Source organism: Pelophylax lessonae (genome assembly GCF_965119305.1).
Source record: "Pelophylax lessonae genome assembly, chromosome: 2".
Classification (NCBI taxonomy): Eukaryota; Metazoa; Chordata; class Amphibia; order Anura; family Ranidae; genus Pelophylax; species Pelophylax lessonae.
In genome coordinates, this window is record NC_138769.1 from 628,167,669 (window position 1) to 628,181,157 (window position 13,489).

At 42.2% G+C, this 13,489-nt stretch overlaps 1 protein-coding gene across 1 annotated transcript in view; it reads left to right on the forward strand.

Annotated features, from left to right (window-relative positions):
• Positions 1-10,274: 10,274 nt before the first annotated feature.
• Positions 10,275-13,489, forward strand: part of WASF3 (WASP family member 3) — a gene marked incomplete at its 5' end in the record, with an annotated part of 45,944 nt that continues 42,729 nt past the window's right edge. The window contains one exon of the mRNA XM_082245067.1: positions 10,275-10,407. Within this exon, the coding sequence (XP_082101193.1) occupies positions 10,275-10,407 (133 nt within the window). The remainder of the gene's footprint in view (positions 10,408-13,489) is intronic.

Here is a 13,489-nt window from a genome sequence, read left to right on the forward strand (position 1 = left end):
TGTTTAGTCCATTGTCTCATCTTCCATTTGACAATACCTCACAGATTCTCTATGGGGTTTAGGTTAGGTGAGTTTGTGGGCAAATCAAGCACAGTGATATCATGATCATTAAACCAGGTATTGGTACTTTTGGCCATGTGGGCAGGTGCATGTCCTGCTGGAAAATGAAATCAGCATCTCCATAAAGCTGGTCAGCAATGGGCAGCATGAAGTGCTCTAGAATTTCCTGGTAGAGGACCTTGAACATAAAAAAATACAATGGACCAACACCAGCAGATGACATGGATCCCAGAATCATCACAGACTGTGGAATATGTTGCATCATTTGATTTGGAAATCAAGGTCCAAGAGTCTGGAGGAGGAGTGTGGAGGCAGGGAATCCAAATTGAATGAGGTCCTGTGTGAAGTTTCCACAGTCAGTGATGATGTCATCTGCTGGTGTTGGTCCACTGTGTTTTATCATATCCAGTCAGCGCAGCCCTTTACCGTTTACTTTTGGTCATTTTTACTGTGTGCTTTGGGTCATCGTCATGTTGAAGAGTAAACCTTCTTCCCGTTGACAACTTTCTGGATGTTCCTCAAGAATTTGATGGTATTTTTCTCCATACATTTTTCCTTCTATCCTGACAAGTGCTCCAGTCCTTGATGCAGAGAAACACTTCCATAACAGGATATTACCACCTCCATGCTTTACTGTAGGAATGGTGTTATGTGGATGGTGAGCTGTAATGGATTTCCCCCAGACATATTGTTTGGTTTTGAGGCCAAATAATAACATTTAGTCACATCTGACCATAACACTTTTCCATGGTAAAGCTCAGTTGTGACTGCATGTGGCCTTTCTTGAGGAGTGGCTTTTTTCTTGCAACCCTCCCTTACAAGCCACATATGTGGAGAATTTGTGATATACTTTGTCACGTGCACACACTGACCACTCTTTGTTAAAAATTCCTGCGACTGCTTCAGAGTTGCTGTAGGCCCCTTCTAGCCTCTGTGACCAGTTTCCTCCTAGCTCCTTCATTCAATTTGGAGTGACATCCTGATCCAGGGAGGGTCTGTGTTGTACCAAATACCTTCCACTTCTTAATAATAGACTTCACTGTGCTTCTAGGCATTGATAAAGCCTTTGACATTGTTTTGTATCCGTCTCCTGTCCTTTATCCCAGAGATCTTTTGACAGTGACTTGTCACACATATTTATTTGCCTCTGTTGCATTACCAGGGACTAAAATGCTCCAGGAAAGCTGTTTTCTTGCTGAGCTAATCAAATGATCACAGTTGAAAGTAAAATGGCTTTGTGTGCCATTGAGAAGGTGATTAGCTACACCTGATTAAGTCATTTTTAAGAGAAGGGTGATCCTTTCCAACTTAAGGGATCAAGGGATTTTCTTAAAAATATGACAGCTAGAACCTCATTCCTGATGTTCCTGACATGTTTTACACAAGACCACAAAGAGCTGCTTGGTGACTAATGGTTTGCCATATGGCCTACATTGAGTTCCCACTAGGAGCGTAGGCTGCTTTGTTTTTAGTGTCCTCCAAAAACACAGAAACAGGTTAGCAGGCCTCCACACAAATTGGCACCATAAAGTGCGTATTGATGACTGCAGAAGGAACATTACATTGTAAACTTGTTTGGAGCGGGGACAAATGTAACTTGTAACAATTTGCGATTTATAATCCAACAAATTAAGGGGATTGAGCACTGGTCTTTCTGTTTAATTTTTATTCATAATTCCATATCTACATAGAAATAAGAACAGCGTAACATGGAATTTTGACTAAAAAAGAAGCAGAAAGATCAGTGCTCCATCCTCTTTATTTGTGGAATTATACAGAGAGCGGTGTTTGGGAGTCTGATGGATGTTGAAGCACGTATACTAAATAACTGAGACACATGACAGCTAACCTTTGCTGATATATCACATAGTATATAAATAATACAATTTTCAAAAGCAATACAGTTCAGGTTGCCAGTGTAATTATGTTCATATTAAAGTATCTGATTAGGCAGTCATGGCTAAACAAGCTAATTTTCAATCTGGACACGTGGAACACAATTCCCTTGACAGAGTTTGAGATTTGCAGCTGCTTTTGGATACTTGTAGAAATGATTCAGACAGTTCAGTGTGATTAGATGAGTCTGTTTCCTGGGTATTTAAAGTGATACTAAGGCCGGCCAAACATCGGTTGAATTTCGGAAGAATTTTCTTTTGAAAATCTTATCTAAGAATTTTTATTCAAATTTTTGCACCATTAGTGGGCTGCAGCAATGGCCAATTTTCGTGCAGCCATTAAATTTGAGTGATCAGGCATGTTAGAAATTTTTTGAAAAACGAAGAAATGCGAATGAGTGCAAAAAAAGAAAATGCCCAGAAAGAAAAGAAGATTCCCAGCCATGAAAATTATTTTCTGTAGCAACATAAGGGGAAATTGAAGGCTTGGTTAGTCGAATTTTGAAATCAATTGTGGCACCATTGGATCACAAAAGGTGTAAAATTTCTGATTTTCGAAAGAAAATTCATTTGGTATTCAACCCATGTATGGCCTGCATAAGGGTTCACCTTTTTTTTAAAAAAAAACATGTTATACTTGCCTGTTCTATGGAATGGTTTTGCACAGAGCAGCCCCGATCCTCCTCTTATCGGGTCCCCCCACGATGCTCCTGCCCCCTCCCTCCTGCTGAGTGCCCCCAGTGCAAGCTCCTTGTTCTGGGAGCACTTGTGCGTGCTCGCTTCTGAGCCACAGAGGTTGTTTTTCTATCTTAAATAAATTTTGTCCACAATTCCAATCCAGGGATGAAATATCTCTGGGTCTGGTATTTCTAGTGCACATTCTGAAATGCTGTAACAGACTAATAACTTACCTTGATGTGCTATATGATACTCTTTTATGGATTTTTTTTTTAAATGTTATATTGAGCACATCATATTACATACTATTCTGTTCCACTGTTTTTCTTACTTGTGATTTTTTTTTTGCATTTTCAACAATTAAATTTAAACAAACTGTACAATGCATTAAAGTGGTTGTAAAGGCTGAAGGTTTTCATGTGGCCCTCGCACCTCTCCTGCAGCTGCTGCTCCCCCATCTTGTCTCCGTCCCCACCTTGTCTCAGCAGTTTAGAGCAGAGAGGAGAACAGAACCCTATGCCAGATCCTACGCTTTCCATGCAGCCATGGAGAGGTTCACCTCTAACACCGCTCACCCCAGGAATGCCAGTGGCCAGGTCCCCATGGCTTCAGGAACAAGTTGGCTGGTGACAGGACATCCTGCCCCTAAATTGTATCTAAAACAGAGAACAAAATATAATAAATTCTAGCTCAGCATCTCATAGATGTGGTCGTTGTATTAATTTTTCCTTTTTTTTTTGCTGGTAATCCTGCTAGTAACACACCACTTATCCTAGGAGTAATATGCTCTCTCACTGTACTGTATCTTTAGAAGAGCAGTGGTCACCTTAGGTTGATCATTCCTAATATTGACCACAGAATCAATCCCCTTTCCATATTTCCAGAGTGTGGAGGTCATCTGTAGTCCACAGAGAGAACTGGGCAGTGCTGGTAATAGTGCTTGAAATTTCAGCACTTTGACTTTCTGACCAGCGGAAAGATCTTGCAATGCAGGTTCTCAGGTACAGACTCCTCTTCAGTAAGCAGCGTAGAGTAGTGGCCTAACTAGATCTTTAGTGACACTTAGGGCCCTTTCACACACAGAGTCGGTCAGGTGGACTCCATTTTTCTCAGCATGGGATCCATCCGCCAATCCCCCGCTGAGCAGGCGGATGACAGCTGTGTCTCTGCGCTGTGTGCGGAGACACAGCTGTCAGATCCCCATGCATCTCTATGGGGAAATCGGATGGGAACGATTCGTCGGTCCGTTCTCATCCGATCCCATCCCATCCGATCTGCTGGATGGATGGAAAATAGGGTTTCCATCCGTCCAGATTTGACAGATTGGATCAGATGTCATCGGACATGTCTCCGCTGACATCCGATGCCCCATAGAGATGCATGGGGGGACCGTTCAGGTCCGCCAAAAAAACTGACAGGCGGATCTGAACGGTCCACCTGTGTGAAAGGGGCCTTACAGTTTCTCATCTAACAGATGAGGAGGAGCTTTGTCCTCTCTGCAGCTGACTGCTTATCTGAGCACTGCAAACTAAAAACACTATTTAATTTAATTTTAATATTCAAAGCAAACTCACCCATCTATGCATGTTGCCATCACTTTGAAAAACACTCCCTAGCATTTCTAGCTGTGTCTGTCTTGAGTAAAGGCAACTGATTCATGTAGCATTTACTTTCTGGAATCCATCCATCTGCCCTTAGCTCAGGCATGTGGGCAGGAGGGCGTGCTTAGCTGATAAATCCCCCCCCCTCCCCCCACCAGACCAGGGAAGAAAAAATTAGGCAACTGAGATAATGTAAAGAAAAAAAAACATTTTAAACAAGAAAATATAATATATAGTACATTTCTATCTATTTACTAATTCTAGCAGCATAGGGACTAATATAGTTAATGTTTGAGAGAGTTAAGTTCCAGTTTAACGTACACATTAGCAATTTGTGGGGAACTGTGTTAAATGCTTTTATAAAGTCATTGTATATTGTATCCACAGCCACTCCTTTATCTGTTTTTACTTACTTCCTCATAAAAAGAAAGCAGATTTGTTTGACATCTTCAGTTTTTTATGATTCCATGCTGTCTGTTGCTTCAAATATTGTTTTCTAGCAGAAGCTTTTGTATGCAGTCTTTTTTTTATCAAACTCCCAATTATTTTTTCAACCACAGAAGTTAAACTAACCCCTTTTAAATATAAAAGATGATGTTGTGCCCAAAAAAATAGATGCCTAACATGTTGCACTTTATTATTGTGCATGCCCATGGAATGGAGACAAACTACGGTACCTAAAAATCTCTGTAATAGTTTAAAACCCTCTACAGGTTACTAGTTTAGGGTTAAACAGGAGGGCTGTCCCTAGAATTATTGCTCTTGCTCTGACAATCGTGGCGATACCTCACATGTGTGGTGTGATCACTGCTTACATACGTGAGGGACTTATGTATGCAATCGCATTTGCATGCGGGCAACTTTTTCAACTTCCCTTGTGAAAGCATGGGCTTTGACAGGTCCTTTTTATGGAGTGATCTGAGATTTATTAGACCCCATATCTCTCCTCTGGCCAGTAAAGGCAGTGGTGGGAGAGGGCATCCTGTAGAAGTCATGGGCCGCTCAGATCACTTCTACAGAAAAGCACATGCTTGCTGAAAATTTTGGTCCCGGGATGATGGCCTTTGGGGCTATGTTAATACTATCCCCATTATGGACTTGAGCTCCCCCTTTTTTGTCTACATGTTCAGGCCTCAGTTACTATTACATTTAATTCCTTTTTATTTTCTCTAAATATAGTTCATTTTTTACTTTGGATGTGCTATGGGAGGGGGGGAGATGTAAAGGGGGGCAGTATTGTGGGGGAGATGTTAAGGGGGCACAGTTCTACTGGGGAGTGATGTAAAATCAGCAGAGGACAGTACTGGAGGGATGAGAAGGGGCCAGAGGACCCTACTCTTGCTGTGTGTGAGGGGAATGATCTGAAGAGGGGCAGTGCTGTGGGAGGGGGGGAGTGATGTGATGTGATGGGGGCAGTGCTGTGGGGGGGGGGTGGTAAAATGTGAAGAAGGACGCTGCTGGGGTGATGTAAAGGGGGTGCAGTGCTGTGGGGGATAAAATGTAAGGCGGGGCATTGTTTTGGGGGTGATGTAATGGGGGGCAGTGCTGTGGGGAGGGGAGGTAAAATGTGTACAAGCGCAGTGCTGGGGTTGGGTTGATGTAAAGGGGGGGAAGTGCTGTGGGGGTAAAATGTGAAGAGGGACAGTGCTGTGGGGGGGGGGGGTGTTAAAATGTGAAGAAGGACACTGCTGGAGTGGGGTTGATGTAAAGGGGGTGCAGATCTGTGGGGGATAAAATGTAAGGCGGGGCAGAGCTATGGGGGGGTGATGTAATGGGGGGCAGTGCTGTGGGGAGAGGGGGGGTAAAATGTGTAGAAGCGCAGTGCTGGGGTTGGGTTGATGTAAAAGGGGGGAAGTGCTGTGGGGGGTAAAATGTGAAGAGGGACAGTGCTGTGGGGGGGGGGTGTTCAGGGAGAGGGCAGTGCTCTGGAGGGGGATGAAAACGGGGACAGTGCTGTGGGGGGGATGGGAGATGTGAAGGGGGCAGTGCTGTAGGGGGGGGGGTTGATGTGAGGAGGACAGAGCATACTACTTGGGGGGGACTGTAATGTCACAGGGGTTAGTGCTTTGGGGGAGATGTAAAGGAGGCAGTGCGGTGGGGGGAGATGTAAAGGGGGGACAGTGTTGTAAGGGGTTGCGAAGGCACTGTTCTGCTGAGGAGTGATGTGAAAGGGCAGAGGGCAGTACTGTGGGGGAGGAATGTGAAGGGGCAGAGGACAGTACTGTGGGGGGAGGGATGTGAAGGGGCAGAGGACAGAACTGTGGGGGAGGGATGTGAAGGGGCAGAGGACAGAACTGTAGGGGAGGGATGTGAAGGGGCAGAGGACAGAACTGTGGGGGAGGGATGTGAAGGGGCAGAGGACAGAACTGTGGGGGAGGGATGTGAAGGGGCAGAGGACAGTACTGGGGGGAGGGATTTGAAGGGGCAGAGGACAGCTGAGAACAACGATACAAGGGACTGTGATATAAGAGGAGAGGGCTTAAAAAGAAAAAAAAGGCAATTTGGACCTCTGGTGAAAGAAAATTTTATCGATTGGGCCTCCATAAATTTTAATTAGGTACCCCTGCTATAAGGGTCCATTCACACTAGCGCGACTTGTCAAGTGACTTGGTCGCCTGACAAGTCGCGGTCGGTCGCCTGCCATTGACTAGCACAGGACCCGTTCTAATAGGAGCGACACAAGTCGCTCCGACTTAGAAAAAGAGTCCTGTACTACTTTGGGGCGACCTGGAGGTGACTTGCATTGACTTCAATTATATGAAGTCCGTGCATGTCGCGCCGAGGTCGCGGTGCACGCTGTGCACTGCGACTTCACAGGTCGCCCCAGCAAGTCATGTCGCCCCTGTCTGAATGGGCTCTAAAAGCTCAAAAAAGTTGCCTTCTTATAGTTTAAATGTATTTATCTTTCCAGTATGTGCTTGTTGCTTACAGCTAATGTTAAATGAAATAGTGTTACAGTCACTGCTACACAGATGTTCTTTTATATGAACATTAGTAATAAGCTGCATGTTTTGACTAGGTCCAGCAGAGCATTATTTCTTGAGGCTTCTATAAACTGTACAATAAAATTGACTTGTAATGGATTTAAAAGTGCCTGCCTTATTAGGCCTCTTGCACACTGCTGCATGAAAATGCTCAGGTTTACAGGCTTTTTTTTTTAACTGATCTAAAATGCAGTCCATTGTGAACAATGTGCCTGTACACACAGGGACGTAAAAAAGGCGCTGTGTTTTGATCAGTGATTAACAAACAAACAAAGTATCAGTAAAAAAATGCAAAGTTCCTGGTCAGTATTGTGCACAAATACTTGTAAAAACAAAAAATAAACTCCAGAAAATATCTCCAGAAATGCTGATGTTCAATCATCAGTACCATGCACAAGAGGCCTTACTGTTCCATTAGTGTCATTACTCCAGTCAATTTCCAGGTAGTTAAAGTCTCCCATTGTTCCCACTGTCCCAGCCCCTGTAGCCTTTATCTGTACAAGGAGTTGAGTCTCCACCTCCCATTAACACTGAGGGAGGTGGGGGCTATAACAAATGCCAATAATTATGGGTATGCACACCCAGTTGCAGCTCCACACATAATGCCTCAGCTCCAACATATTCTCCATCAACAAGGTTCTCTTTCACACTCACTTTGGGATCACTTCAAACACAATTTTACCCTGTCTTTCTGAAAGAGCATAGCCAGGAATATTAATAGCCCAGTCATTAGAAGAATGAAGCCAAGATTCAGCAATACCAGATTGCAATTGCCAATGGTTGTTGAAACTGCCAATAGTTGCTTGTAACATGGGAATCTCCCTAACACCTGCCTTAGCCTTTCTCCCCATTCCATACCCCAATTATTGTCTAAAGTTAGCCATAACCGAGTCTATTTTTTTTTTTTTTTCATTCAACTAGCAGTTTTAATAAAAAAAAAACTGACCTGATCTCCCCATCCACACACTCGATGATGGTGAAATCCTCACTGTTGTGACTGCATTCTGACAGCAGGGAGATTTTTCTCGCCATTTGATAACACTGATCAGCACTGCCTACTATAGCCTGCAGCACTGATCGAGCATATTGTTTTCAACAGGGTGGTTGTAAAGAAGTCGATAAGTAGATCAACTTCTGTTCAACCACAGTGTCTGTACATGGATAGAAATTTGGCTGATCCCTACTGAACTTGCCAAATTTCAATCCATGTATGGCCAGCTTTAATCTTAACTTGTCTGACCCATTATGTTCTAATTCTCCCTTCCTCCTCGATCCTGGTTTAAATACTCCACCAGCTTTCCTGGAAACCTTTTTCCGAGCACAGCAGACTCCCTTCCAATTAGGTGCAAGTCATCTTTAGAATAGGGAGTGTACCCGAATGAAAAGTCAGACCAGTGCTGCATTTTTTTCACAATGTATATAAATGCATGTGACACACTTAAATGCAACTGAAGAAAAAAGTTTGCCTCCTCTCCTCTCATGAATCCTACCCATTCCACTTCTTAGGTAAAAAATAAAGATTATAACAATATGTGCAGTGCTAATACAAATCATAAGTATGATTTAAATGATAAATATACACACACATTTAATCATAATGGTTAAGAAACTTGTGTGAAAAATGTTATGTGCAGTTAGTAAATAGTCAAAATTAGGTATAAATAATAATTAATACCACCACAAATATGTTGAGTATATCTGAGTGGGTGTTTAAGACATTGGTAACAAAACAGATGACCTTATTATATGTGATAGAGTGAACTGAATAATAGTACAGCAAATCATAATAAACGTGACATATCCACACTCAAAAATTATAAAATAAATTATATAAAATTATTCCATTAGTCCATAAACCTAAAAAGTCCAAACAAGTGTGTGAAACACAAATCTCCAAAGCGTGATCCAAGTGGATACTGGATAATTCCGAAACCCACGACCAGAGGACACCGCTGTGAAACTTTCCTGGAACAAGTGGACCCAATTTGGCTTATGCCTATTGGATCAATATGAGCCGTGGTGTATAAACATCTAGTGGGGGGGGGGGAATGTATTGTCTCTACCACCACTCTCCGTACAACTGTCCACACAACAGAAAGCCTGACTTCCACCCTCAATGGAATGACTCAGTAGGGGGTCAGTGGCATCACAGTCAAGCATGGATCATTTCTTCTCTAATAAAGCTCAAATAGGTATATCATCCAGAACAGGAAAACAAGAAACCTCCACATAGTGTAAAACCATACAATAAAGGGGTTTATTAAAAGTTCACAACACTTGCAATTCAGTAGATAAAAATGGCTTTCAAGTTAATATTCAGTAAACATCATAGGTACGCAATGGCACATACAGGACTTGACCCAACATGTTTCGTCTACTTAGACATCATATACTAGGTGTTTATACACCACTGCTCATATACTCAACATAAATGTGGTGCTATTAGTTATTATTTATACCTAATTTTGACTATTTACTAACTGCACATAACATTTTTCACACAAGTTTCTTAAACATTGTGATTTATTTTGTGTGTATATTCATCATTGAAATCATGATTGATACTTATGATTGTTATAATTTTTATACCTTTGTCCTCTGTAATGCTGGTTGCTTATCTTTGCCTTCTTTTGGACATTAGCGTGGTATTCTCTATTATTTAAATGATTGCAGCTAACTTCATGAAACATGTTTTATTGTTTTTATCTTGCATAGTATTATGTACAGTATATCTTCTTGCTGACTGTGCACTGGATTTAGTGTAATTATTTTTGTTTTGTTTGTTATTGATTCATTCATTGTCCCATTGTATTGGTATTGATGAAGCTGATTCATCAGTTTGTCCTATTAACTGCTTCAGGATTCAAATCTGATTTAGCAGAGCTCTATAAACTGCTAACTGAGATTTAAAAGGAAAGTAAATCTAACCTATTGGGAGGGGTGATTCTCTAACAGACCGATAGTAAATTACAGCAAACATGTCATTGATTTCTTATTTGGTTAGGTTGATGAGTATAACCCATTTTTCTTCTCTCTCTTGGTTACAGCTATGAGCCATGCCGCTGGTCAAGAGGAACATAGAGCCCAGGCATCTGTGCCGGGGAACTGTGCCAGACGGGATCACCAGTGAACTGGAATGTGTAACCAATAATACACTTGCAGCAATCATCCGACAGCTTAGCAGCCTGAGTAAAAACTTTTTATTTCCCTTTTTCTCTTATATAAACCAATGCAGATGATTATTTTTGAGTAGAAATGGTACAGTATAGGCATTTACTTGCTCTAATTCAGCCAGTGGGCTAAACGAAAAAAACTGAGCCCCTGCCCCCCTTCATCCATCAGCATACACTGATCAGCGCTGGACCCGTTGGCTGAAAGCGCTGATCTAATGCTGTTTTTCAAGCATGACCGTTGGACAGAAGCTGGTCGTTAGACTGGCTTCTGTTGAACAGTCAGAGGTACATGCTGTCCAGTTTAGTGGTGCGTGCTTTACAAAAATCCAATCACTTTCAACCAGCTGTTAAAGTGACTGTCTAACATTAAATTAAAAATAATAAAATCTAAAGAGCAAGTTACTGCAGCAAAATAGTTTTTTAACACCCATTTGAGGAGGCCCATGTCCTCTTTCTTGACTCCTTAGAAGCTCTGCAGCCTCCGTCACACTCTTCAGCATTTGACACTTCATGGAGTGTCTGGTGCTTGAGTGTCCCCATTGCACACTTTGGTTTCATTTTCTGATCCCTGTATGACTACAGAACACAGCAGTGATGTAAGGATCGGTGGATGGAACCATAGTGCATACAGGAGTACACAGAAGTCAGAGAGGTATGCATAATGCCTAATACAGTGGGTAACAAAAGAGTTGCTTTAACCACTTGCTGACCGCCCCACACAGATTTACTGCGGCAGGATGGCTCAGCTGCGCATAATCATGTAGAGCTACAGGATTATGTGCACACGGTCTTGGTGGCGCGCGTGCTGCCCGAGCCGCGCTGCCGCTGTGATTAGATACAGCAGGAGCCAGACCGTGGGAGGAGCAGCGGCGTTCTTCACAGAAACTGACAGAAAACCCGCCTGCTTATGCAAACAAAGCAGTCACTGTCACACAGGCAGAGAGAGATCATGAGTTTCAGCTAAGCTGAAACCCCGATCTCTCTGTGCCTGTCACAGATCCCCCCCCCCCCACAGTCAGAAAGCACAAACAGGCATACATTTAACCCTTTGATCACCCCCCTGTGTTAACCTCTTCCCTGCCAGGAATATACGCTTTTTGGGATTTTTTTTACCAAAAATATGTAGCAGAATATGAATTGGTCTAAACTGATAAAAAAAAATAGATTTTTTAAATTTTTTTGTTGGGAATTTTTTATAGCAGAAAGTAAAAAATATTTTTCAGAATTGTCGCTCTTTTTTTGTTTATAGCGCAAAATCTAAAAACAGAGGTGATCAAATACCACCAAAAGAAAGCTCTATTTGTGGGGGGGAAAAGGACATAAATTGTATTTGGGTACAGCATCGCATGACCGTGCAATTTTTCGTTAAAGTAACGCAGTGCTGAATCGCAAAAAATGGCCTGGTCATTAACCTTCCAGAGCTGAAGTTGTTAATAACAAAAATGACCAAACCAATCAAAGCAGCTTGCCACAAACTATGCAGTTTACCAAGTCTTAATTAAAAGGGGGGGGCATATTTAGTACAACTGGAGCAGATAGAATATTGAGCAACTATACATAGTAACCAGTCAGCTTCTATTCTCAGTTTGTTCAAATAAAGTATAACTAAAGGAAAACCTTTTTTTTTTCTTTTTTTCTTTTAGATTTGTATAGAGTGTAGATGGATTAGAACACTTGTTGGTTTTTATTGCTGTCTGTGGCCCTGTTGAGGTGATTCACCCTCTCTATTTGTCATAATTACCATTATCATTGAAAGTGAAAGTAAAAGAAAATCCAAAATTTTGGAGGTTCCCCAGAAAAGTAATAGAGGGGAAATTTTCCAATGGGAACACTACTTCTGGTGACCTGGGGATCCCCAAGAGAGTTCCTTAATTTGCAGGGATTTCCTCTCACTTTCTGCTTGGCTATGGGACATGAAGTGAAGGGAAATCTGTGCAATGGGACACAAATGGCAAAAAAAAAAAAATTTGACAGGGATAACCTTCCATTGCTCTATCCAAAATGAAAAAAATAAAAAATAAAAATTGCCTATAGTTCTAATTTAAGCTTTAAAAAGGATAGCTAGAAGCTGATTGTTTGCCATGGACAGCCACTCAAAATTCTGACTTCCTCAGTCTTAGTAAATTCCCCTCAATGTATGCACAAGACTAAACATGGCTGGCCATATCTGATTGTGTGGAAAAAAATCGAACTCTTGGACCTTCCTTTCTTCACGCATCATGCACATCTAATTTAGAATGTCTGCTCATTGCTGTCTGTGAAGTACAGAGATCACTAGATAATTGATATTTCAGTTTTTTATGAACCATTAATGGAGCAATGGCAAACATTTACAAAGCCAATGGTCTGATAATATTAGTTTGTTTGCTTTGGCATTATCACATTGGGCAAGTATACTAAGCTAACAAAACTGAATGGATAAAATGTTAAATTTTAACAGACTTGGTATACCTTTAGGCCTCATTCTCATGGGTTCAGAAGCCCATACATCGTCAATTTGTTCATGCAGCTGGAGCCGCCAAGTGCTGCATGCAGACACCCCATGAAAAACCTGGTATGCCAATACCGAAATTTGGCCGGTTCAGCAAGATAAACCTGACTTTTGGTAGAGCAGGGTCTTGCAGAGGAATTCTGTCCTCCCTGCTGCTGACTGCTGAGACAAGGTTGAATCAGAAACAAGGGGGTTGCCACAGCTGCAAGAGAGGTGTGAGGGCCAGATGAAATAGCCTGGAGGGCCGGATTTGGCCCATGGGTCTTGTGTTTGACACATGTGCCATAGATGGTCTGAATTGAATTTTGGTTGCAGGAAAGAAATTTGCGCGATTCCCACATCAACACAGACATTGCTGACAGGGGAATCCCTCCTGCCGAGCAATTGTCTTCTTCGGCGGGGGGGGGGGGGGGCAGAGGATAGCTGGAGATGACAGTGATCATTGCTAGCGGCTATAGCAGCCGCTTGCGATAATGGCAAGCGAAATTGAAAGGTTGGTTGTACCCAAGTTGATTAATCGATCAACTTGGTAAATTCAGCCTGCAGATAATTGGTTCGAAACTTGATCGGTTGCTGCTAAATCGACCGAGATTCGAACTGTGTAAGG